At 42.7% G+C, this 27,763-nt stretch overlaps 1 protein-coding gene across 2 annotated transcripts in view; it reads right to left on the bottom strand.

Moving 5' to 3' along the window:
- Positions 1–27,763, bottom strand: part of FBN1 (fibrillin 1) — a 291,197-nt gene that overhangs the window by 47,197 nt on the left and 216,237 nt on the right. For both annotated transcript variants that reach the window (XM_068275426.1, XM_068275425.1), the window contains 11 exons: positions 24,481–24,603; positions 24,004–24,129; positions 22,715–22,837; positions 21,673–21,795; positions 19,356–19,520; positions 16,041–16,109; positions 15,812–15,937; positions 12,654–12,776; positions 10,224–10,382; positions 7,322–7,393; positions 7,113–7,238 (listed from right to left, as the gene is read on the bottom strand). In XM_068275426.1, coding sequence (XP_068131527.1) covers positions 7,113–7,238; positions 7,322–7,393; positions 10,224–10,382; positions 12,654–12,776; positions 15,812–15,937; positions 16,041–16,109; positions 19,356–19,520; positions 21,673–21,795; positions 22,715–22,837; positions 24,004–24,129; positions 24,481–24,603 — 1,335 coding nt within the window. The remainder of the gene's footprint in view (positions 1–7,112; positions 7,239–7,321; positions 7,394–10,223; positions 10,383–12,653; positions 12,777–15,811; positions 15,938–16,040; positions 16,110–19,355; positions 19,521–21,672; positions 21,796–22,714; positions 22,838–24,003; positions 24,130–24,480; positions 24,604–27,763) is intronic.

The following is a 27,763-nucleotide window of genomic DNA, read 5'->3' as shown; positions in this document are numbered from 1 at the left end:
TGGTGCAGGTTCAGTACCAACCCACCTGCATCCTACAGTATATTCTACCCACATTCATGTTAAACAAGCATTTAAGCGGACCTGAAGTTTATACAAATGTTTTGCATTTTCTAAGGGTGAAAAACAATTGTTTTCTCATAGTTTTATATTCATTCTTGTGAGAAATAGACCATTTGAAATTCCACACAGAAAGATCTGTTTTAGTAATATGCAAACCTTTTCCTTCTATCTTAAATACATTGACTATTACTTAAAGGACATAACTACTGGGGTTATAGCATTTATCAAAAAGTGATATTGAGAGAGGCGAGGTGTGACTCTGCCTTAACACTGTTTCACACATATACAGTTATAGACAAAGACTTCATGGTTCCATGAAACATCAAAAATCATTGATGCATTGATATGCCCATAGGTAGAATAAAGCCTGGGAGAAGGATTTGCAAAATTTGTTGATGTTTCTGTTTTTCCAATGTCACAGTCATTTTTGTGATACCTTAACTTTTTTGCAGTTTCAAATGCAATAGCTCTTTTGAAATATTGCTCACATTTTGACCTCTGCCGGCAAATCGTATTTTTGCTGCCTAGTGCAGCCATGCAGAGCGGTGCAGGGAGCAATCATAGTAACCTGTTTGAGACAGCTGGATCGGCTTCTCCTCTCCTTCACCCACAGCGCTGCAATCCTGAGTTCCCATCACATCACATGAGTTCTCAAACAGGTTACTATGATTGCTCCCTGCACCGCTCTTTAAAAAACAAAACACCAGGAAAGCAATGGGACCAGACGCTGTGTCTGTGAAATGCTTGAATCTCTGTGCCGACCAATTAGCGCCTGTATTTACAGACATATTCAAAGCATCTCTAGAACTCTCAATTGTTCCTGCCTGTTTTAAAAGCGCAACTATTGTACCAATTAAAAAAAAAAACCCTACATGTTTAAATGATTACAGGCCTGTTGCCCTGACATCACTGGTCATGAAAGCATTTGAAAAACTGATAATGACTTATCTGAAATCCATCACAGATCCCCTGCTGGACTCTTTGCAATTTGCCTACAGGCCTAACAGATCCGCAGACGATGCCCTGAACATGTGTATGCATTATGTACTACAGCATTTAGATATCCCAGGAACCTACACCAGGATTTTATTTATAGATTTCAGCTCTGCATTTAATACCATAATTCCATCACTGCTGCACAGCAAGCTCTCCCAGCTACACATACCTAAATCCCTCTGCAAATGGATAACCGACTTCTTAACCGACAGAAGACAGAGTGTTAGACTTGGTAAACTCACATCAAGCTCTCTGACAGTCAGTACTGGTGCACCCCAGGGCTGTGTGCTTTCCCCACTGCTGTACTCACTTTATACCAATGACTGCATCTCCACAGATCCATCTGTTAAGGTTCTGAAGTTTGCAGACGACACAACAGTTGTTGGTCTCATTCAAAACGGGGATGAGTCTGCATACAGGCATGAGGTGGGACAGCTTTCCTCCTGGTGCAGCAGCAACAACTTGGAACTAAATGCTCTCAAAACCATGGAGATGATAATAGACTTTAGGAGATCCCCCCCCCCAGCACCTCCCCTTAACCATAAATGGATCCACAATAACCCAAGTAGAGTCATTCAAGTTTCTTGGGTCCATGATCTCAAACGACTTAAAATGGGACAACAACACCGCCACTATTGTCAAGAAAGCACAACAGAGAATGTACCATCTGCGGCAGCTGAAAAAGTTTGGCCTACCTCAAAATCTAATGGTGCAGTTCTACACCAATCATCGAATCCACCATAACATCATCCATGACTGTATGGTTCAGCTCCTGCTCAGCATTAGAAAAGGGGAGGCTGCAGCGCATCATCCGATCAGCGGAAAGGATAATTGGCTGTAGCTTACCTTCCCTGCAGGATCTTTACACTAGCAGGTGCAGAAAGAGAGCATCCAAAATTGCCTCTGACCCCTCTCACCCAGCTCACTCCATCTTCCAGCGCATGCCTTCAGGAGTAAGATTCCGGTCAATCGCTACCAAAACCTCTAGACACAGGAACAGTTTTTTTCCTCAAGCGGTAGCCATACTTAATGCTGAACCACGTTAGAGCTGCTAGGACTGAAAGTAATCAGCACAGAACTAAACATGAACAATTCTCACATCGCTTACTGCCACTATACTTATAATGTCCTTAACTGTCTGTCCTTGTATTGTTTTTGTTTGTGTTTGTTAAGCAACTGCCAAGACAAATTCCTTGTAGGTGCAAACTTACTTGGCGAAAATAAATTGATTCTGATGATATGAAGTTATCGGAGCCCAGATGATGGTGTCGGCATTGCAGCGATGCCTGGTGGTGGAAAAGGGGTAGTTCCACCACTGGCCAGCGCTGCAACATCATCTGGGCCCCAATCATGTCATGTTATGTGATCCCAACCCAGAAGACATATCGGGAGTGTTTTGCCGCTGTGGGTGGAGGAGGAGAAGTCAATCCAGCATCCAGACAGGTACCTATGATCGCTCCCTGCGCCACTTTACATAGCCTGCCAGGCTAAGGAAGGCACACTTCAAAAAAAAATTTGCCCTGCAGCCACAAAAAGTCTTACAATACGAATGTGGCTGCTTAAAGTGGACCTGAACTCAGAAATCCTCTCTGCTCTAAAAGATACCAAACAACATAATAACCTTTAAACAAAAAACATTTCTTTGTTACAGCTGATACAAATCCTAAAATAAATCTGCACTGTCTACTTCCTGATTCATGGAAGCAGACATATTTTCTACAGCCTGTACTTTCAAATGGGCTTATCTACATATCTGTCATAGGCAGTCATGTGACAGAGGGGGGAGATCAAATTACAACTAGTGATTAGACACAAATGAGGGGGAATTAAGGGGCCCATACACTCAGCTGATTATCGGACGATCGAAATCGATTGATCGCAAATTGATTGACCAATCGATCGATCTGACATGATGGAAAATCTAGGTGGATCTGTTGAGATGGCTTATCATTTTGCATTGGACCTAATGGAAATCTGATGGCAAACAAATGCTATCAGATCGATTTTCAATAGATTTCATACTGAAATCTATTGGAAATCTGTTCCTAGTAAAAAATGTTCCTAAACACATCAGATAGATCAGCGATCTATCTGCTGCTAATCTAACAAGTGTATGGCCACCTTTAAACAGGCTAACCTTTTTAAATACATACAGGGTGCATTTCTGTTGTTTTCCTTGTGCCCTGTGCAAGAGTTCAGGTCCACTTTAAAGGTTAATACGATGGCTACCAAAGCCTCCTAGTACTTCATTTTTAATAATGTGTGAATACATTGTAAAAATAATAATAATAATAATTAAGAAATGTCATCTGATCAAAGATTTTTATCTGTAGACAAGAATACCAGAGTTGGTCATTAGCTTCTACAGACTTTTATTTCACTGGTACATTCCTAACTAGTTTGTAAAAGACACCCTAAAATAGCACCTTGTTTAATAATGTTTTAACTGCCAAGCAACCTCCATGGAGATGAAACAAGAGATATTTATAATATTTCAGGTTTGTGTTATAGCTGTGTCTACAAGATTCAGGGCCGGTCCGCCCATGAGGCGGAGTGAGGCAGGTTCCTCAGGCGGCAAAAGTGGGGGGCGGCACCAGACAGAAAGAGGAAGTGAGTGTGCCTGGCTTTTGCCGCCCGCCTCACGTTTTACTGCCTGCCCTGTACTGGACTGAGTCACGGCTGGACTGCACCGCTAGGACCCGCTAGGCTATGCACGCCAACCCAACAAGCTGCCTTCATAATGATGGTGGGCGCTGGGTGCAGGCGGAGGTAGAATCCGGAAGTGACTGGAGTCACGCTGCCTGCCACCCGCCTTGAAAAGCACCACCAGTAATGATGACCTGCCACTGCCCCCCGCTTGCGATGGATGCCCGCCGCCAGCGCGAGATGGATATGCCCGCCGCCAGCGCAAGATGGATGCCCGCCGACAGCGCGAGATGGATGCCCCCCGCCAGCGCGAGATGGATATGCCCGCCGCCAGCGCGAGATGGATGCCCGCCGCCAGCGCGAGATGGATGCCCCCCGCCAGCGCAAGATGGATGCCCCCCGCCAGCGCGAGATGGATGCTCCCCGCCAGCGCGAGATGGATGGATGCCCGCCGCCAGCGCGAGATGGATGCCCGCCGCCAGCGCGAGATGGATGCTCCCCGCGGCCCCGCCAGCGCGAGATGGATGGATGCCCGCCGCCAGCGCGAGACGGATGCCCGCCGCCAGCGCGAGATGGATGCCCGCCGCCTGCCATCACCACCGGTGAGTAACTTTGCTGCTGCTGAAGACTCACTGCCTCAGCCTGCTGGACTTAATGGCGGCAGGGAGCAAGAGGCCTCAGCCTGTCTACATAGATGCCCCAGCCAGTCCTTCCAACTGCATTGTGCAGCGGCCACCTCCAGCTCTGGTCACTCTCTCTCTCCCCCCTCTCTCTCTCCCCCCTCTCTCTCTCCCCCCCCCCCCCCCCTGTCTCTGTCCCCCTCTCTCCGTTTCTCCCCCCGCCTGTCTCTCTCTCCCTCCCTCCCTCTGTCTCTCTCTCCCTCCCTCTGTCTCTCTCCCTCCCTCTGTCTCTCTCTCCCTCTTTCTGTCTTTCTATCCCCCCTCTCTGTCTCTCCCCCCCCCCCCCCTCTGACCTTGTCTCTCTCCCTCTCTCTCACACTTTCTCTCTGTCTCTCCCTCCCTCTCTCTGTCTTTCTCTCTCTCTCTCTCCCCCTCCCTCTCTTTGTGCCTGTCTCTCTCTCCCCTCTGTCTCTCTCTTGTCCCCCCTCTGTCTCTCTCTCGTCCCCCCTCTGTCTCTCTCTCGTCCCCCCTCTGTCTCTCTCTCGTCCCCCCTCTGTCTCTCTCTCGTCCCCCCTCTGTGTCTCTCTCTCGTCCCTCTCTGTGTCTCTCTCTCATCCCTCTCTGTGTCTCTCTCTCTCTCTGTCTTCCCCTCCCTGTCTCTCCCTCCCTCTGTCCCTCTCTCTCTCTCTCTCCCTCTGTCCCTCTCTCTCTCTCCCTCTGTCCCTCTCTCTCTCTCCCTCTGTCCCTCTCTCTCTCTCCCTCTGTCCCTCTCTCTCTCTCTCCCTCTGTCCCTCTCTCTCTCTCCCTCTGTCCCTCTCTCTCTCTCCCTCTGTCCCTGTCTCTCTCTCTCTCTCTCTCCCTCTGTCTCTCTCTCTCTCCCTCTGTCTCTCTCTCTCCCTCTGTCTCTCTCTCTCTCCCTCTGTCTCTCTCTCTCCCTCTGTCTCTCTCTCTCTCCCTCTGTCTCTCTCTCTCTGTCTCTCCCTCTGTCTCTCTGTCTCTCCCTCTGTCTCTCTGTCTCTCCCTCTGTCTCTCTCTCTCTCCCTCTGTCTCTCTCTCTCTCTCCCTCTGTCTCTCCCTCTGTCTCTCTCTCTCTCCCTCTGTCTCTCTCTCTCTCCCTCTGTCTCTCTCTCCCTCTCTCTCTCTCCCTCTGTCTCTCTCTCTCTCTCTCCCTCTGTCTCTCTCTCTCTCCCTCTGTCTCTCTCTCTCTCTCTCTCTCCCTCTGTCTCTCTCTCTCTCTCTCTCTCTCTCCCTCTGTCTCTCTCTCTCTCGCTCTGTCTCTCTCTCTCTCGCTCTGTCCCTCTCTCTCTCGCTCTGTCCCTCTGTCTCTCTCTCTCTCTCCCTCTGTCTCTCTCTCTCTCTCCCTCTCTCTCTCTCCCTCTGTCTCTCTCTCTCTCTCCCTCTGTCTCTCTCTCTCTCTCTCCCTCTGTCTCTCTCTCTCTCCCTCTGTCTCTCTCCCTCTGTCTCTCTCTCTCTCTCCATCTGTCTCTCTCTCTCTCTCCCTCTGTCTCTCTCTCCCTCCCCCTCTGTCTCTCTCTCTCCCCCTCTGTCTCTCTCTCTCTCTCCCCCTCTGTCTCTCTCTCTCTCCCCCTCTGTGTCTCTCTCTCTCCCCCTCTGTCTCTCTCTCTCCCCCTCTGTCTCTCTCTCTCTCCCCCTCTGTCTCTCTCTCTCTCTCCCTCTGTCTCTCCCTCTGTCTCTCTCTCTCTCTCTCTCTCTCCCTCTGTCTCTCTCTCCCTCTGTCTCTCTCTCTCTCTCTCTCTCTCTCTCCCTCTGTCTCTCTCTCTCTCTCTCCCTCTGTCTCTCTCTCGCTCTGTCTCTCTCGCTCTCGCTCTGTCTCTCTCGCTCTCTCTCTCTCTCCCTCTGTCTCTCTCTCTGTCTCTCTCGCTCTGTCTCTCTCGCTCTCTCTCTCTCTCGCTCTGTCTCTCTCTCTGTCTCTCTCTCTCTCGCTCTGTCTCTCTCTCTCTCTCGCTCTCTCGCTCTCTCTCTCTCTCCCTCTGTCTCTCTCCTCTCTCTCTCTCCCTCCCCCTCTCTCTCTGTCGCATGACATCATGGCCACCACCAGCTCCGACCACTCTCAGTCGCACTAACATTGCAGCCACTGTCGGCTCTGCCACCAGTGGCCCAGGTCCATCATTCCCTGTGGCAGCCAGGCCACCATCCCTCTCTTTGTCTCCTCCCCTACCTTCTCTCTGCCTCTCTCCCTCTCAATCTCTCTCTCCCCTTCTCTCTCTCTCTCCCCTTCTCTCTCTCTCTCCCCTTCTCTCTCTCTCCCCTTCTCTCCCTCTCCCCTTCTCCCCCCCTCCCTCTCTCTCCCTATCTCTCCCCTTCTCTCTCTCTGTCACATCATGGCCACCACCAGCTCCGACCACTCTCAGCCGCAGCCAAGTCACCATCCCTGGCCCTGTTCCAGGGCAGCCACCCTCCACCTGGTACCCACAGGGTCAGTCACCATTTAAATATTACTCCAGCATCTCACAAGCCCCCCCCCCCCCCCCCCCAGACTAGCACCTACTTGACACTATACCTTGCTGCCCCTACCCTATACAGGGGCACCTGTACCTGGCTACCTAACTACCTATACTGGGTGAAAATTGTTGGGTGCTGTGTGATCATTCCAAATGGGGGGGGGGGGGGGCGCATCCTCACAAGTTTGCCTCAGGCAGCAAAAAGTCTAGGACCGGCCCTGACAAGATTTATACACATGGCTGAATCTGGCTGAGGTTTCTGTCAGCCATCTTAAAGCAAGCATTGTATTGTAGTGTGTGAGGTGAAGCCATCTGGATGTCTCCTTACCTTCACAGATGAGTAGCTTATCATTGTAGAAAAATCCCATTGGACATTCGCAGCGGAAGCTTCCCACCATATTTATACAAACGCCATTCTCACAAACTCCTGGAATTTCCCGGCATTCATCAATATCTGAGCGATAAAAAGGTTACAGGTTACTTAAAGTGCTTCATATGAAGTAATTTCTGTTCAATGTGGTTTAATATGAAACCTACCAACTGGCAGTCCAGTGTAAATATCAATGACAAAGCCAGGACGGGCACTTCCGCAGAGTGCAGTAAATTCATCTATGAAGAAATTGATTGGATTAATTTTACATTTTATAATGGAATCATTTTATGTTCAGACATACAACTGCATGTTGAGTTGTGCAATAAGTTATGACTACTTAAAGATCTATCCTTGAAAACACACACTTACTGAGAGGATCCTCTTCTATATGTGCATGTCTTAAGCACAATGGCTTTCTAAAGTATGTTATCTGGAGAAGTTCTGAATGCAGTAAATAAATCTTTTTATATACTGAGGTATGACATAAAGAATAAGATTTGTATTTCCTTGCATTGCTTCCAGGCTTACATTTCACAATTGGCTGGTTAGCTAGGCTAGGCTGGCACCCAGGAGGGGTCATGAGAGTTAGGTGTGGGGGGAGTTTAAAGAGAACCCGAGGTGGGGTTCTGACAATGCTATCTATACACAGAGGCTGGTCTGCCTATACAGCCCAGCCTCTGTTGCTATCCAGATCCCCGCTAAGTTTCCCCTGCGCTCTGTTATCCCCCATAAATCACACCCGCGCTGTGCGGGCTGTGCTTACATCTGTACTGTCAGTCTGCTTCTTCCCTCCGCCTCCCGCATAGCTCTGGTCCCCGCCCGTGTTCCATCCCTCCAATCAGCAGGGAGGGAAGGGACGTGGGTGGGGACCAGAGCTATGCAGGAGGCGGAGGGAGCAACAGACTGACACTATAGAGGTAAACACAGCCCGCTGTGACACGCTGCGTGTCGACAGCGCGGCTGTGATTTATGGGGGATAGTAGAGCGCAGGGGGGGCTTAGAGGGGATTGGAATAGCAACAGAGGCTGGGCAATATAAGCAGACCCAGCCTCTGTGTGCAGCTAGCATTGTCAGAACCCCACCTCAGGTTCTCTTTAGGGCTAAGCGCCCAACTACAGTTAGCCATAGGGGGGTGTGGGGGGAGTTTAAGGCTAGGCGCCCAACTATAGTTAGCCATAGGGGGTGTGGGGGGAGTTTAAGGCTAGGTGCCAAACTACAGTTAGCCATAGGGGGGTGTGGGGGGAGTTTAAGGCCAAGCGCCTTAAACTTGAGTTTCACATACAAGGTTAAACTCGAAAAATTAGGATATCATGCAAAAGTTCATTTATTTCAGTAATTTAACTTAAAAGGTGAAACTAATACATGACATAGACTCATTGCATGCAAAACAAGATATTTCAAGCCTTTATTTTTTATAAGTTTGATGATTATGGCTTACAGTTTAGGAGAACACCAAAATCACAATGTCAGATCATTAGAATATTGTGAATGTTCAATATTCTAGGCTCAAAGTGTCAGACTCTAATCAGCTAATTAATCCAAAACACCAGCAAAGGGTTTCTATATATATGTATTAGTTTCACATATTAGTTTACATCACCTTTTAAGTTGAATTACTGAAATAAGTTGACTTTTTCACAATATTCTAAGTGTTCGAGTTACACCTGTAATTTATTACACATTTTATGTATGATCTCTATCTTTTTGTTCTTATGTTGAATCTTTGTTACTATTTGAGATCCAGTTGCATACTTGTACCTGAAGAGTCAGGCAACCCCAGAAAAGTCTTGGGTGTTGAATGTTAACAAGGTGACGTTATTTATATTTCATATGTTAGCACCTCTTTTGCTACATAATATGTCCCACAAAAATATTTTTTTGCCTATATTATTGTTTTCCCTCTTATGACTTATTTTCATCACAAGGCTTCAAAATCCATTATGTTGGGAGTGCCATTTATTCCAGTGCTCACGCTAAATGTGAGAATTTGCAGCCCCGAATAAAAGTCTGGAGTGATTCCAAGCCTAGCTGAACTGCTGGCTCAAGGTGAAAAAGCCAAATGCTGTCATAAGAACAGCCTGTCTTTATGAGTCGGCGCTCATAAAAATAAATGGGTGGAGTAACTCCTGTTGTTTTTGGATGTCAATTCTTCTGCCCAGCAGCTGGAGGGGCATTTACTCTCTATTATATATTGGAAAAAAATGTTTCTGTGTAATTGGGATGTTATAGGATCATTGAATAAAACATTGAATAAAATAGAAAAAAATAAAAAATTAACATTGAATAAAATAGAAAAGGTGGAAAAGGGAGAAAAAAAAGAAATGTAAACGGTATTTGACCCCTGGAGGCACAGCGATACATTCCCAAAAATACTAATGGCTCCTAATTCAATCCGCTTTTCTCGAGTTCTCTCACACAAGATATTATTTAACATTGCCACTAAAATACCTTTTCAGCCGCCAGCAAGCAAAACATTCTCACAATAATTGTCCCGAGTTAAAAAGTTTTATATTACTTTTTACTTGCTTTTTAGAACCTTGTTTACTTGCTTGGTGCTGAAAGGGTATTTTATGGAAACAACCTGAGAGAATACTTATGAGAAAAGTTATTTAATCAGGGCCACTGTGTTTAATATGTAGTGATTATGCCCTCACCTCCTTACAAACAATGGGTGATGCAGCTGAGGAGTTAAGGAAAAAAATTGTAAATTTTAACGAAGCAGGTTACTTCGGCGCAGGGTGTTCAGTGCCAAGCGCCGAAGCTGGGCGCCATCATAGCACCAATGTGCACCCTGCACAAGAGTAATCAAGCATTCGGCGATCGCCAGACCCCGCATTACATCTCCTTCCGAGTTGCTACAGCTCAGAGGGGGAACAGTATTAAACGCCGTCAGGGAAATTAGCGGCAGCAGGGAGAGCTCGTCCTGTGCCCAACTCACCGGTGGCCAAACAAAGCTTACCAGTTATTTTTAAATGTGACTTGATAGCACTTGTGAATGCAGTGTAATAGCACACATATAACATTACATCGTCAATACAAGTCATGTAAATACTGCATTGTGCTCACCAGTGCTTGGCAGTGGGCACTCTTCACAAGGTCGATTCCACGCTCGTCCAATATTGTATGAACAGCAACACATTTTCTTTGTCATGTTGTACAGTAATTCTCCATCACAAGTCTGATTGTCCGCATAATAATTCCTTAAACACAGGCTCTTTCTCATGTCTGCATATAAACATAAAGGAATAAAGTCACTTCATTTATTAAACATACAGAAATACAACCATGCTGTAGCTGTCCATTACTAAAAATATGTGGCAGAATCTGAGACAACCAACAGGAGGATAAAATATTTTCACATATGAAATAGCAAAAAAAGGCAATGCTCTCTAATGCAAGAAATTCCATTTAAATTCCTCCCTTTGTATATTTTATTGCTGTGAAGGTGTGAGCACTTAATGCTGGTTTAGAAATGTAATCCCAATAAAGCCTGCCTGTATTTATATTCCTAGTTTTACATATTCTTGGATGTACTTTCATAACTGTTTATAGAGCTGGCAAACCACAATCTGTTATTTCAACAAATCTGTGGATACTAATGTAAATGAAATCAGCTGCTGCACAAATACTGGGTCAAGAGGAGCATGTGGATAAAAGGGAAGCTTGAGGGAAAGGGTGCTATACGGCTTGGTTCCTATCTGTAGCCGGGCAGCGGGAGCGCACAGTGTAGCGTCCATATTGATGGTCCACTGTGGTCCAGCTGGAGCTCGGGGTAGATGCGTTTTCCCCGATAGGATTATCGCTGATGGCGCAGAAGTGTGATCCTCTTACTGCAAGGGATCCCACGGATCCGTTGCGGACTGACAAAAACAAACAAAAGACTGACTATAAAATAGGAGCCGTTCACTGTCAGTTTTGCGATAAAAGGCAAATGGACCAAAAATGGACATTCTCAGCTCCCTACTGTGTTGCACTTCTTATCACACCACAAGAAGCTTATTGTTCACAATGGAAGAACAAACACCCAGCATTTAAATAGGCAGCAAGTTGGTTCAACAGGCACAGATACAGCAAACACATTTTTTTACATAGTGAATAAAAGGTAGAGCTTTTGTTATTATTATTATTATTATTATTTAGTATTTATATAGCGCCGACATATTACGCAGCGCTGTACAGTGTATATGTATCTTGTCACTAACTGTCCCTCAAAGGAGCTCACAATCTAATCCCTACCATTGCCATATGTCTATATTATGTAGTGTAAGTACTGTAGTCTAGGGCCAATTTTTTAGGGGGAGCCAATTAACTTGTCCATATGTTTTTGGAATGTGGGAGGAAACCGGAGTGCCCGGAGGAAACCCACGCAGACACGGAGAGAACATACAAACTCTTTGCAGATAGTGCCCTGGCTGGGATTCGAACCAGGGACCCAGCGCTGCAAGGCGAGAGAGCTAATCACTACGCCACCGTGCTGCCCACGGCCATGTTCACAGTGGCCGTTAATTTCCCTGTGATAGCAGAACATAACACAACAGATTGGGCAATGGTGCCAAATGCTATGCTTGCTTCTGCGTCGGGTACAGTGAAGTAGTCAATGAAAAGTATGCTTCACTTCTACTGTTAATGTGCGCATTTATATTGGCGCCACCCGTTATATTGCAACACACCTGCTGCTCTGTGAACATCGCATAGGTGGTGCAATGCGGTGCTGTAATCCACATTACATCGCACTGCAATGCACCACTGTGAATGTGGTCTTAAAGAGAGCCCGAGGTGGGCTCAAAACATTTTTTTTTTAAAAGTAGCCTTCCTGATCGGTGGGGCTGAGTGGATCAGGTAACCCAAAAACCGCCGCTCCACAACCCTCCAGTGGGCCGCACTGGCCCACTTTCACTTTCGTGACTTATAGATCACAACGCTGGGATCAGAGATTCATTCTCAAATCCAGCATGCAGGGAGGTGGGGGAGTGGCAGGGGGCATGGCCAGGGAGAGAGAGCTGCCCAATGGCAGCTCTGGAAATCCTGTAAGAATGCCCCTGGTGGGTGTTCTGAACAGGGAATCCCTCTCCCTGTGTTCACCCCCGAGATGGCGACAAATAATTTTGCTAACCTTGGGGGGCTATAGCGTGGCGGGTGGGGGGGGGGGCAGAGAGTGGCGGTGTGAGAACACAGAGGCATGCTATGAGGCAGAGAACATGCCTCTGTGTCCCATCTGCCCACCTTGGGTTCTCTAAGCTTTTACCATTGTCAATTACTTCCTACCCTGCTGGGTAGAAGCCCTAAAGGTTAGGATGCTTGGTGTCACTGGGACAAAGGGTAAGGCCAATACTCCCAAGTGGGAATACAGAGAGAAGTGACACTCTTGGAAAGGTTCTAGGACTCCCCTACTCAAAATTGACAAAAAAAAAAAAAGAATGTTTTGCTGAAGTATTTATATACATTTATTTTATATGTATAAATAAACAGAGAAACCTGTTAAGTATTCCCACTTACCCATGCAGTTGTTTCCACCATTTACTTGCATGTAGTCAGGAGGGCATATACAAGTATAATTTCCAACAGTGTTGTAACATGTCCCCGGCCCACATATTCCAGGCTGTTCACATTCGTTGACATCTTAAGTAAAAAAAAAAGAATACACATGTGAATAAGGTGTTTCATACAGCTCTGGTTCTTTTTTGCAGATCTTACCAATAAATGTCCAGATTACCGTACATTAGCTAGAAAGATGCAGAAGAAAATGATTTTCTAGTGGAAGTGATCACTGTGTCAGGGAAAAGAGAAAACCTAATAACTCTAGAAAGTTAAATCGGACTGCACCTTGAATGACAATAACTGATGTAATTTAAAAACAGTTATCTTTTCAAAATACCTCATTTGCAGTATTTTATAATAGTCTGTAGTCAGTCAGCTCACCAATTACCTCTAGAGTTAGACTGCAAGCCCAACTAACGGCAGGACGTAATCAAGCAATTTCAAATCACAGGTTCACAAGTGAATATTAACATTGTAGAGACACAAAGTAATGCAAAAAGCACCTTATTCATGAGTGAACGCTGCTTGCCACTGCAATAAAGTCTGTTTTCTGCTCTATGAAGATTTAGCTTAACCAAGAGTGACCTAACTCCCAAAGTAATAAGAGGAATACAGGCCAGATAACATTTTGCAGCATTACAGAACAGAAAACATGCGGTTGAGGGTGGTGGCAAAGGGCAGTGACCGAGGCTGTAACAAAGGTGAGGGATGTAAATAGTTTTCACATTTCACCATCCACTTCATCCCTATTCAATGTTATGCCTAAGAGAAAAGGGGAAAGCTTATGCCTGTTGTAGGCTTGTAGTTCCGAGGAACTCTGATCTCAAGACCCACTTTATGAAGAGAAAGACAGAAAACTGCAGGGGACTTGCCTCTGTACTGATAGGTGTATAGCTGCATACATACAATTTACACAAAATAACACATGGCCTTTTAGAATGTAAAAATGTTAATGTTTTGTTTAGTTAGGCTTGAAATGTGCTAATGTTTCATTACAGCTCTGGAGTGAGCTATAGAATGAGAGGTCTGCCTTGGAGAACATACTTATTGTTCACAAAATATAGAATGAGAGGTCTGACTTGGAGAACATGCTTTTTTCACACAATATGTTATAGAATGAGAGGTCTGACTTGGAGAACATGCTTATCATTGTTCACACAAAATAGAATGAGAGGTCTGACTTGGAGAACATGCTTATCATTGTTCACACAAAATAGAATGAGAGGTCTGACTTGGAGAACATGCTTATCATTGTTCACACAAAATAGAATGAGAGGTCTGACTTAGAGAACATGCTTTTTTCACACAATATGTTATAGAATGAGAGGTCTGACTTGGAGAACATGCTTATCATTGTTCACACAACATAGAATGAGAGGTCTGACTTGGAGAACATGCTTATCATTGTTCACACAATATAGAATGAGAGGTCTGACTTGGAGAACATGCTTTTTTTCACACAATATATTATAGAATGAGAGGTCTGACTTGGAGAACATGCTTATCATTGTTCACACAACATAGAATGAGAGGTCTGACTTGGAGAACATGCTTTTTTCACACAATATGTTATAGAATGAGAGGTCTGACTTGGAGAACATGCTTATCATTGTTCACACAACATAGAATGAGAGGTCTGACTTGGAGAACATGCTTTTTTCACACAATATGTTATAGAATGAGAGGTCTGACTTGGAGAACATGCTTATCATTGTTCACACAACATAGAATGAGAGGTCTGACTTGGAGAACATGCTTATCATTGTTCACACAACATAGAATGAGAGGTCTGACTTGGAGAACATGCTTATCATTGTTCACACAATATAGAATGAGAGGTCTTACTTGGAGAACATGCTTATCATTGTTCACACAATATAGAATGAGAACAGACTGCTTGCTAAAATGTTCCTAGGCTGATAATTGCAATGACTAATATAACTGAGGGAATACTTTTGAATAATGTGTAATGTAATCCTTTTTTATGTCACATAATTGTAGGGATTCTGCTGTAAAAAGGCAAAGTTTACTGCTGCACCTGATGGCTTCCATTCAACAAAAAGTATAATTATTCAACAAAAGGTATAATTATTTGTACACTCCAGGGGTTAATCACAATCATGTGATTATCCCCTGGAGTGTACCAATAAATATACTTTTTGTTGAATACACAGCTTTGTTGTGTCTGCTTGAAGGAGGTACCGTAAGTCCACCACTGCCTCCTAAGCATTTTTAAATATTTTAAATATTGATCTTATTCTTTTGGCACCTCTGTTCATTTTACAATACGTTTTATATCCAGCCTTGGGGGAGGGGGATACCCCTTTTTCTTCATGTCTACAGAGAGCGACTTCTTAATCCTGAGTGGGGACAGGCTAATCTCCTCTCCTGCCTATACAGTGGTTGCCTGGAGGTAACCCGTGTTTGTGAATATTAATTTTACTCTTATCACCTTATCAATTACTTTGAATTACTACACTATATTGGGCTCTCGGTTCTCTCTTCACATGTAGTAATTACATGTGTGTACATATTTTAAAGACCAGCAGAATACATGGTCTGAATCATTTCTACAGAATACCCCAAACCACAGGAAAATATAGAGGATCAAAAGAGACTGAAAAGCCCTCCTACTAAAAAAGCAATGCTTAATGTGGTGTGCCTTCTTAAAACAGAAGGTCTTTTCAATAATTCAGATTTAAGTTTGTAACTGTGGTTCCCCACAATGCACCCCTGCTGAATATGCAAATTATCTCTTTATGCCCCTGAAGCCAGGCTTACTTCCACAACTGCTGGTGTATAACAAGCCTCTAGCTTTAAATTGTTTTACCCCCGAGAGCAGAATTTCATTGGCAAGCCATTTTCAGAATGACTTCATGGCTGATTCCTACTCCGCATTAGATCATGTAATAAAAGAACTCGGTTAAGTATAAAGGTATGGGTGTTCAACAAAGCCAAAACTGATCTAGAATTGAACACAGACCATGCAATGAAGAGCACTGTATGATTTCCTGAGGACTGATAAGTGTAGAGCAGAGACTCTCTCTGTACAATTTATCAAGTGTCTCTTGGCATCAGCAATGGTAAGTACAAAGATAAAGACAGGATTTACATACCATCACAAACACGTGTTTCTTCATTCAGGAAAAAGCCTGGTGGACAGCGACACTGGAAACTGCCAAATGTGTTTATACATTTTCCCCCTTGACAGAGACCTGGCAACTCCAGACATTCATCGATATCTACAAGAGATGACACATTATTTTTTTTTTCTTTTGTTTGTTTTCCCTGCTGCCATCTGGGATTCATTTTTTATGGTACTTGTAATCTGATGTACTTTCTTACCTTCCAATATAACTGTAATAGGATTTGGTCTGAAACCTTCTCCACCAGGACACAGATTTTTATAATCACCTGGAAAACAAAATCTGTATTATTTTTCTGCTTCAACTTTATTTCCAGCAATTTGTGTAGGTATTTGTGGACATTAGGCCAGAGTCATATGTGTACACAGGCAAAAGAAACCTACAAATGTGAGATGAAAATCTCCCATCCAGCAGTTTTTTTATCCTCTGTTTGAAGATAGTGAGCAGACAGGAACCTCCAAGAACCATTGGACAAGAAGAGCAATGGATGCCACTTTATATTTACCAAAATTCCTGCATTACAGCAGAAGCCATAAGAAATGTAATGTGCGCAGATAGCGCTTGCAAGGTTAAGTGGAATTTACGCAAATAATTCACTTCATGTAAACAGTGTAACTCGCATCATGCACACAATGAGGTCGATTCTCTAAAGCGTCATAACTGCTATCACAGCAGTTATCATGAGATCTGCTGTGCGCAGTGCTTATCACACGAACAGCGTTAGTTCACGTGATAAGCGAAGGGTATCGCACAATCATGTGCATGCTTCACGTGAAATGCGCCTGTGATCCCCCGATAACCTTCGCTTATCACGTGAACTAACGTTGTTCGCATGATAAGCACTGGGCACAGCAGATCACGTGATAAATGTTGTGATAGCAGTTTACACGCTTCATATAATCGACCTCAATGTGTACAGAACTTGTACTGTCTAATTAATGTGATTAATTCAGCCAGACATTGACATCATACAAGCAACATATACCTTGTGTGTATAATGTGAGCTACTCTAATTACGTTTCTGCAACACCCAACAAACTTTATGTGCAGTGTGTGTGCACATAAAGTATAAGCTGATTTACAGAAATAATTCCTGTGCAACTACATGTGGAGGTTGGACTTCACAGGAAGCAAGGGGTGAGCAATTGTAAGATCTCAATCTTCAGCTAAGTAACTTAGCCAGGCAGCAGAGGTTCTTAAGGTAGCCATACACTGGTCCATTTGCCATCAGATCGACCAACAGATAGATCCCTCTCTGATCTGAATCTGATCAGAGAGAAATCGTATGGCTTCCTTTACTGCAAACAGATTGTGAAACAATTTCAGCATGAAATCGATTTAACATCTGTGGAGCTGCCGCTGCCGCCGCCCCCCGCCAGCTATCCATTACCTGATCCGGCCGGCGTGAGTCCCCCGGTCTCCGCTGTCTTCTTCTCCACACTGGGCTCCGAGTCCGGCTGGCTTCACTGAACTTGACGGATCGACGGCAATCGACGGGAACTATTGATTTTGGACGGAAATCGATTGTTCTGTCAGCGTTTGCGCAACGATTTCACAGCAGATTCGATCACAGTGATTGAGTCTGCTGTATATCGCCGGAAAAATCGTTAGGTGTATGGGCCCCTTTAGTCTGCATATATAGGTGTACAGCTAAAGACAAGCTAAGCTATAATTGGTCTTGGAATTTGAAAGGTTAATTTGCAAAACTAATACTTAGAAGTTACATCAATCAATAGCATTGCTTTGAGAATTACTTTTATTTGACTTTGGGTTTAATTGGGTTTAAAGTTAAAAAAGTACCCATGTTACAAACAGCTGAAAATATAATCAAGCTCTATTAATCCTTAATCCTACCACAGTAGTGCCCAAATATTTCTAACTGTACGTAAAGCAAATAGTCTTTTACTAAATGAAACTGAAGTGTAATGCTGGGTACACACTATGAGATTTTATGGTCGATTTACTGTCAGATCGATTATTTCCAACATGTCCGATTTGCTTTCTGCTCGTTTACTGAGCATTTTCTGATTGATTTCCGTTAACTTTAACCGGTTCAGCACCGCAGTCCGAAAATCTCATGCATCCGAGCAACGTTCACCTCCCATTCATTCGCCTATAACTTTATTGCTACTCATCACAATGAATTGATCTATATCTTGTTATTTTCGCCACTAATTAGGCTTTCTTTGGGTGCTACATTTTGCTAAGAATTATTTTTTTCTAAATCTATTTTAACAGGAAGATTAAGAAAGAAATGAAAAAAAAATCATTATTTCTCAGTTTTTGGCCATTATAGTTTGAAATTAATATACGCTAGCGTAATTAAAACTCATGTATTTTATTTGCCCATCTGTCCCGCTTATTACACCATTTAAACGATGTCCCTATCACAATTTATGGTGCCAATATTTCATTTAGAAATAAAGGTGCATTTTTTCAATTTGTGTCCATCACTGTTTATAAGCTTATAATTTTAAATAATATAATAACATATTCTCTTGACATGCATATTTAAAAAGTTCAGACCCTTGGGTAACTATTTATGTTGTTTTTGTTTTTTTTTTATTGTATTTTTTATTTTTATTTTTAATAAAAAAGGTGTATGTGGGTAATTTTTGGTGTGGGAGGGAAACTGTTAATTTTAAATGTAAAATATTTTTTTTTTTTAATTAAAAATGAATTGTGGTGCAGTTTACTATTCGGCCACAAGATGGCCACAGTGAAAAAAGTCCTAGATGCGAACGATTTCGCATCTAGGAACTTAAAAGTAGGGGAAATGTTTCCTGGGGGCAGAAATACCACGCTCTCTGGAGAGAAAGCGTCGGTATTTCTGCGGGGAAGATAGATCGGTGAATGGGAATTATATTCCCATTCACTGATCGGGGGGCTAGCGGCGGGCAGCGGGAGCGCACACGGGGGCGCGCTCGATCGCGCGCACGAGGCGGCGGCAGCAGCAGTGCCTATCTGGACGAGGAAGCTCGTCCAGATAGGCCGAACTGGTTAATAGGAAATCGATTGGAAAATGCTTGGAAATCGATCGGAAAGCAAATCGGACCTGTTGGAAATAATCGATCTGACAGTAAATCGACCATCAATTCTCATAGTGTGTACCCAGCATTAAGCTGAATACCCACTGGCAGACTGTGACCAGATGGCTCGGGGATCCCCGCCAATGAACAATAATTTCCCCGATCCATCTGGCCACATCTGCAAGTGTAGTTTCCAGCGGCGTAAATGAACAATCATGTAAACAATAATTTACACGATTGCAGCAAACCTGCGCAAGTCAATGGAGATCAAAACGATCCTCAACGACTTAATCGGACCTGGTGATTGTTCAAAGATGAACAATCACAGCGTGTGGAGTGCATCGTTTAACAGATTTTAACTAAACTATTTTGCGCAATATCGCAAAGAATAGTCTGGTGTGCAAAATCATCCACTAAACCTCATTCCTTGGGTATGGGGCCTTTAGAGGAACAGTGTGGACAGATAACAATCAACCACTACTTACTAGAATTCACTGCTGGACAGTATTCACAGGGGTTCCCCCAGGCTTTCCCAAGTGAACAACAGCAAGAGGCCTTGGAAACACTAACACCGATCTCATTACTACAGGCCAGGTCTCCATTATCTCCCCGTGGCTTTACCTCCAGGTAACAGTTGCCAGATCGGGTGTCTGTAGGAAAGAAAAGGCACAATAATATATAGTTATTTTATTACACACACAGAAGCTTTGGATAAAATGTCTAAAAAGACAGATTTGTCTTACTATCTATACATTTCATATCTATAACCAAACATTCATCTTGGCAAATGTGATTACTTGCGTTATTTGTTGTACTTCTATCCTAAATGTACTGTAAATGTGGAACTCCGCTCACACCTCCGTTCACCGACAGTGCAGGAAAGCAGGCTGCCAAGACCTCAGATCCAAGACCGTAGAAAGTGAAGTCCGCACGATGTCGGTAGAATCAATATGGCTTTATTCAATCGTTACACATAACAAGCTAAAAGCCAGCACCACATGCTGACATGTTTCGGGCGTTACACGCCCTTAATCATAGCATAGGCGCACATGAGAAAGGGTGACTCCTATATGGAGTAAGGTTACACCCGATACCACATGTTCAATAGACTCTTGCATTCCCCATGCTCTCGCTCTGGATGCATTAGATTATCATATGGCGAGATACTCTGCTTTCTTGAACTGAGACCCTTTAAAGAGGAAGAGGTGGGAGCTCCACCTCAGATGCCAACATCTGGTTGGTTAGTCTGCTGCAGAAATGACTTGGCTGGCAACAGTTGCTTTTGCGTCTTGGAAATCATTATACATTTTATTCATCATGTTACTTTTTATCACTGTCATTACCAATTCTGTATCGTTTTTGTATTTTGTCGCTAATTAAGTATTTTGTATATTGGTGTACACCATTGTCTGTATTATGTACCCCATGTTCGTTTCTTATTTTGTACAGCGCCACAGAATATGTTGGAGCTTTATAAAAATAATAATAGAAGCCCATCTATAGTGTGCAATAGATATACTCTGTAGAGTGCGTACCTTTCTTTACTTTGGTAAAGGAACTGGTAGGCTCACTTAAATAATATGGAGGTTCATTTATTGTAAAAAAAATAATAATAACACAGAGGATTCAGACTATTCCTTAGATTATCCCATTCAAAGTTAAAGTAGAGTACTAACACTAAACTGATTTGGGGAGGATTAGAATGTCAGTTAGATATTTTTCTTTCTATAACTTTATTGAAAAGATTTCTCCTCACTACCTGGCTAAAAGCAAGATAGGCAATGAGGGGAAAACCTGACCTGGGAAGAGGAAGTGAAGCTTCTGAGCAATGTCACCAAAGCTCTTTTTACATTTGGAGCATCGTCACTAACTCCCATTTAGGTTACAAATGCAACATTTTGAATTTCAGCTGAAATCTTATCTTGTTGCCAAATGTCAATGGACATGAAGTGAGGTAGTGTCTCTGCAGTGAGGACACAGACAGCCAAAGACTCCTCACAGGGGTTTTAACTTCTCCTTGTAATGCCCAAAACTAAAATAAAGTTTTTGGTTAAAGTTACACTTAAATTGCTTCCCACAAGGGAAGACAAATACAGAAAGGACTGAAGTCTGGCTCTTCCAACTCAAAAAAGAGACAGGGCGGCAGACAAAGCAACATAATAAAGTAAGGGGCTGCATTACTTCTGCCAAGAACTGTATTTGCTTAATTGAAAGAATACTAAATCACTTGAAGGGAGGGGGAGTGACATAATTATGAAAGCAGGGAAAAAAATAGTAAGGCCTCTTTTCCACGAGCAGCTGAAAGCGGTGAATTTACAGACTGGCTGCCCCCTCATGCAGCTCAGATGAGATTTTTTTTTTTTTGCTTCTGGGTAACACCGCCACGTGTTACTGAGCGCTGCCATTCAGGTGCATGTAATTGCAGCTGAATGGGACTTGTGGCAGTGAGGCTTGAACTGCTTGACAAACAAGCAGTTCAGCTGTTCATGGAGAATAGCTCTTAAATGAATGAGTATCAGAATGCTGTAGTTTGCAAAATATGAACCCTAAAAAAGAAGTGGCTGAATCACTGGGCTTCATAACGATTTAAGCAGCTGCCAACTATTGGTAGAATAGTGTGGGCCCTCATTCTGTTTAAATCTGGCATGATCTGGCACAGACCTACACCAGTTCTGGCATGCCTGCCCCATAGCAACATAGAAAAGGGGGTAAATTCATACATGTACATCGAAAGTGTTGCCTGTTAAAGGAGACAGAATTCATTTTCTATATCTATATGTGGTGATTTGATGCAGATCATACCAACACATCCAACTCGAGTGGGGTTAAGCTCGAAGTCTGGAGGACACTCGCAGTTGTAGCTTCCGGCTGTATTCTCACATGTTCCACTAATACATGTTGTCAAATCAGCACACTCATCCACATCTGGAAGACAAGACATCATATTATAAAAAACAGTGTCACAATGAAATAACAGTTTTATATAGTATCTAGTCATGGTGAACTAGAACAATATGATGTTGTAAGGGACTAAAGGGACTCTAAAAGCTCCTAAAAAAACCTATGCTAAATATGAAATAAACGCTATTCCTATTAGCCATGTCTTAGGGCTGGGTTACACTAAATCAGTTGCTGTAAATTATAACTGAACAGATTACTGACGTGCCACCCAGGCAAAGGAAATGTCAATTTTTTTTATGTGTCAGTTAATATCTACACATTTTAAGTGAAAGGTTTTTTTACAATGCACTGCTGCAGGATACACGATCAGTTGAAATCCTGCTAGTTAATATAACATTGGATGCTATACCTCCTGGGCTGATCAGGAACTTTGCACAGAACTAATGATATTCTTCAGGATGAGGATTAAAGCCTGTAAGCTTAATTAATTATCCAGCTGTCAAGTAATTAATCAACCCAATTAGACCGTGGCAAAGATCCAGTTCTGCCCACAAGAAAGCCACTTTTATGTGAAACGAGAACATTATCTAAGGATGAATTTTCAACCCATTTTAATTTCCTACACTTTTGTCAGTTTGTGGTTTTAGATCTGCAACAGTGAAAAAAAGTAATTACCGGTAATTATGGCCCTTATTCAATTCACTTTTTTATCCTAAGTTTTCTCCTACAAGATCATTTTTCATCTTCTGTTTAAAATAATTTTCAGCACTCTGCAATTGAAAAAGTGCCAAAAAGTAATTGAAAAATATTGTCAAATGTATTTTCTTGCTTGTTGGGGGGCTTTAAAGGGATTTTATCAATGAAGTGTGAAAAACACCTAGGAGATAACGTAGGAGAGAAATGAATTGAAAAAGGGCCTCCATGTATAAAGTTAATGTCTTACCTGTGCAGTTGCCTCCAGTTCTGTCTAGCTCGTACCCAAGATCGCATTCACATCTGAAGAGACCAGGAAGATTCTTACACGTCCCGAAGACACAGATGTTGGGCAGTGCACATTCATCAATATCTGAAGAGGAAACATAAACTACATTAACATGCAAACTATAAAAGCACAATTGTAAATGAAACTGATAAGAAAAAAACATATCAATTAGCATTGTGCTATCTTCACACTCACTAAAATGGAAGAACTAATCATGTTCAGCTTTCAGTTTATTAGTACTTGAAAGCTGAGGTGAGACCATGTGGTGTAGATGCACAGGACAAAGACGTGGCCATAAGATGGTGACATGATAAATAAAGCAACATATGTGTCCTACTACTCCTTGGTAAATTATGTCCTAACAAGGTTACAGTTGATAGCTTTTTAGAGGGACTTGATAATATTACTATCTAGTCTACAGGAATAAATCCAATCACTGATTCGATTTTATTTGAATAGTGTTTAAAAAAGTGTACATGTGACTTTCACTTACCTGGGGGTTTTTCCAGCCCCCGTAGTCTTTCAGGTCACTCAATGTCCTCTGGGTCCCCTCTGCTGTTCTTCTGTCACCCCAATTAAAGTCTGTAACTGGCAGAGTCATGCACTCAGGAACACGCACTGCAGAAGCATTCTGCGCATCTGCAGTTACAAGTCTATATGAGCTGCACATATGCACTAAGCTCCCAGCCACAGGATTGCGATTGAGGAGGCGTGTGGCAAGGACAGCGCATGTGCTGTAGTGTGCGACCCAGCTAGGTTGCGGACTTTAATTGGGCTGACAACAGCACAACAAAGGGAACCCTGAAAGACTACGGGGATGGAGGAATCCCGAGGTAAGTCGCAGTCAACTTTTTAATGTGCATTTGAACAGCATTTGATCTGTCACCCACAAAATTCAAAACAATCAGGGGAAGCTTTAGAGACCCCCTCCACCCCCAAAAATAAATGAATAATAAATCTAAAAATATATATATATATATATATATATATATATATATATATAGCAATTCCTTGTGATTATTGTAACTTCCACTTGGTAGCTAATAAGACACTTCAAAGAATCCTCAAAGGAGTGAAAACCTACATGAAGATGTCATACTTGTATGCCTAAATTGCTCCAGAGTACTAAGCCGCACTACAATTTAAGTAAACGTGGTTGCTAAAGGTATGATTTCCTTTAATGTAAAAACATGATTTTTAATGCATTGATATTCTTTGTATATTTGTCTGATAGGTTATTTTCAGTTTACCTTCACATGATTTTCCATCAAGACTTGGTAAGAATCCCATATCGCATTCACAGCGGTATCCCCCAGGGGTGTTCAGGCATTGGCCGTGTCCACATAGATTCACATTCTCAGTGCATTCATCAACATCTGTTCAAAAAAAAAAGTAGACAGAATTTATATAATATATACTGTATATTTGCAATATATATCTCCATGCATGCCTTTTCAGATTGCAGACACAATTACTATTTTCAGTATTCTAACTTAATTCTATATTTTTTTTTCCTGGCAAATGATGCAGGGAAGAATGTCCCTTCACTGCAACAATTTGCTTACCCAATCTAAAGTTCAAAATAATTCATTTATTTTTCAATGCCTCCACATAGCATCTTCTATTTCAAAAATGCTATAGAAGTATTCCAGCCAAAGCTGAGTTTTGGTTTGACTCAGAATAATAAATAGTAACTGCTGTTGGAAATAGTATCTGTAAAATCTTACCTGTACAGGTAAACCCATCGCCAGTGTAGCCTTCCTTGCACAGACATCGATATGATCCCATTGTGTTTTTACAGTCTGCATGTGGACTGCACAAATGAGTGCCATTTGCACATTCATCAAGATCTGTAATAATAAGAATGATAAATTAATATAGTATTTTCATTAACAGTCTCAACAGAGCAATGCAAACCACAAATCAATACACTACACCACGTTACTTCCAGGTAAGCACCCTGACGTAGGTTGTGGATGATAAAATATTTGATCTCTTGTTTTCATTGCATTTTTTTTCTGCTAGATAATTATGTCTAGTGTTAAGTGACATACCGTAATAACAATTGGATTTAGACATATACAGGTAAAGCTGTTAGTTTTGCTGGAGTTGCATCACTGGTATGTACTCAATAATTCCACTGCAGGTTATTCAATTTAACTAGCTTTTTCATTCTTCAGGAGAATAAGATTTTTAGAATCTTCTAAATGCAGGTCATCATAGGTGGACATGTGACTGAAGGCATTATAACCTCTTAGTACCGTAAAGGGGATGCAGAAGACTTATAAACTGCAGCTGTTGCATTATCTTCACCATTTCGGCTGCTACATGTATTGTCATGGTGCTGCTTGACTGGACTGTTTTTGATAACATCCCTCTTCTTTTGCTGCAAACTGCAGGTTTTGGATCCTCTTGTCAGCCTGGCACAATACACTCTAGCCAAGGAAACCTAACTGCAATGTGTTGCATCCCACAGAGAAGCATTCATGGCTGACTGACCTTGGCTTCTAGTAGTCAAATTGCATAGTGCTGGGTTCAGATTGTTTGAACGACAGATTAGCCATTACAGATGTGTTTCATTGTATCAGCTTCTATGTTTGATAGTAATCATTTTAAAATTGCTTTTTCTTTTTTTGATTAACCCTCATATTATGCAGTGAAGCTAAATACTGCTGAAGGTTAGAATTCCTATAGGCAGCCTACTATTCTAAGACAAAAACAAGGAGCGCTCCGTGGTGCATTAACATAAAAACTATTTATTCCGCAATTAAAGGTTATACTCACAATGTGTATGTTAAAAGTTCACTTGTCAACGGTAAGCCTTTCCGCTTAGCTCTCCGGCGGCTATGACACTCACGCTGTGGCCAGCAGCGCGGTCCCGATGGATTCCGTAGCTCGTCTCTGGAGGGGTGGGCGTGGCTTAGTCTCGGCGTGCTTGTAGCGTCAGTACACGTTTCGGCGCTCCGCGCCTTCGTCAAGCACCGAAACGCGTAATGACGCTACAAGCATGCCGAGACTAAGCCACGCCCACCCCTCCAGAGACGAGCTACAGAATCCATTGGGACCGCGCTGCTGGCCACAGCGTGAGTGTCATAGCCGCCGGAGAGCTAAGCGGAAAGGCTTACCGCTGACAAGCGAACTTTTAACATACACATTGTGAGTATAACCTTTAATTGCGGAATAAATAGTTTTTATGTTAATGCACCATGGAGCGCTCCTTGTTTTTGTCTTAAAGTTGTACACACCCCAGAGTTTTGGTGCAGAGCCAGGCATTGGGAACATAAAGGCCATAAAGAATTGTTGAACGATCTTTGAAAACCAGGATTGGAGCGCAGGGGTCGTTTGGATTTGTACTATTCTAAGAGCCTAACAAGACAGCCAATGTTGCATTTACCATTAAAGGACCACTATTACGAAAAAGTTTAAAATTTGAAATACATGAAAACACATAAATAAAAGTAAATTTCTCCTAAAGTAAAATATGCTATAAATTACTTTTCTAATATGTTGCTGTGACTTACAGTAGGTAGTAGAAATCTGACAGAACTTACAGGTTTTCGACTAGCCCATCTCCTCATGGGGGTTCTATGGGTTTTCTTTATTTTCAAAAGCCCTTTGTGAATGGCAGTTGCTCAGTCCAACTGCCAGAATAGTGTGCAAACAGGTAGGCGGGTGGCCTGCATCTTTGTATAGATCCTTTCCATGGAGTGCTTTTGTAAAGGATAAATGAAATACTGAAAATTCCCCATGAGAAGATGGACTAGTCAAATACCTGTTAGTTCCGTCCACTTTCTGCTGTAAGTGACAGCAACATAGGAGAAAAGTAATTTATGGCTCATTTTACTCTGATAGAAACATCCTTCTTATTTGTAAGTGTTAACATGTATTTAAAATTCTACAATTTTTTGCAATAAAGGTCCTTTAAATGAAAACATTGCAAGAATTATTCATGTTAGTTTCTGTCACATGAACGCCTGCTTTTGAATGAAGGCATCTTAAGAATGGAGGAACAGAAGCTTGCTGCCAAATCCCACTAGGAAACGTATGTTAAGAAATTCTGGAGAACCACAAACCATCTGAAACGGCTACTGTCATACATGTCTCTTATTAGTGAACACTGATTGTTTGCTTTACTATTAGCAGATGTCTAATGGTTCTACTTCCTTTCTCTTAGGCATTCATTTGTTGTGCATGCTTTAGTTATGTGTGTATATCCTACAGTATAGTTCAGTATGTGGGACCACAACAAAGTTTTATCCTGCTATTTATTTGTATATATGTGTATGAATGTTGCCAAGTTATGAGATTACAGCTTATCCCTACATAATATTTTACAGTCTATAATATTTTCCAGAGACACAGAGATGACCCTATTAAAGTGACAGTGAATTGAAAAAAAATGATATCATGAATTGCCTCTGCTCACAAGATGAGTTGGCCAGAAAAGGCCTTCATACATCTACAACAGTGACCAGCTTGGATGACATCACTATGGTCTATAGCAGGTGTGTCAAACTTAAATATAAAGAGGGCTGAAATTATACACTGGGACCAAGTCGCTGGCCACCTTCTTCCCATATAAAGTTCCGAGGTGGCCCCCCTCCCTCCCCCATACGGTTCCCTTGTTTTTAGTGCTTTCCCCTCCCTCCCTCCATATGGCTTCCCAGGTGATCTAGGGCTTCACCTCCAATATAGCATCCCTGGTGATCTAGAGTGGGCCAAACATAATGCAAAGTGGGGAAACCACTTTAGGGCCAAATTTAATGGCTCTGAGGGCCAGGTTTGGCCCACGGGCCGGAGTTTGACATGTATGGTCTATAGCGAGGTGGTCCAGTATAATGTAATCATGTGGATGATTCCCTACTAGTGATCCTGATGTCACCATGGGGATCATCCATATGTGATAGTCTTTACTGCAGCTAAATGCTAGCAGCAAGAAAGAACCTTTTAGGCCTGGGACCCATCGGAGCTTTCAGAAATCACAGCGATTTCTAAAAGCGCAACGTACCA

Source organism: Hyperolius riggenbachi, chromosome 3 (genome assembly GCF_040937935.1).
Source record: "Hyperolius riggenbachi isolate aHypRig1 chromosome 3, aHypRig1.pri, whole genome shotgun sequence".
Lineage (NCBI taxonomy): Eukaryota > Metazoa > Chordata > Amphibia > Anura > Hyperoliidae > Hyperolius > Hyperolius riggenbachi.
The sequence above is the reverse complement of the archived record's forward strand: the minus strand, read 5'-3'. Positions and strand labels throughout refer to the sequence as shown.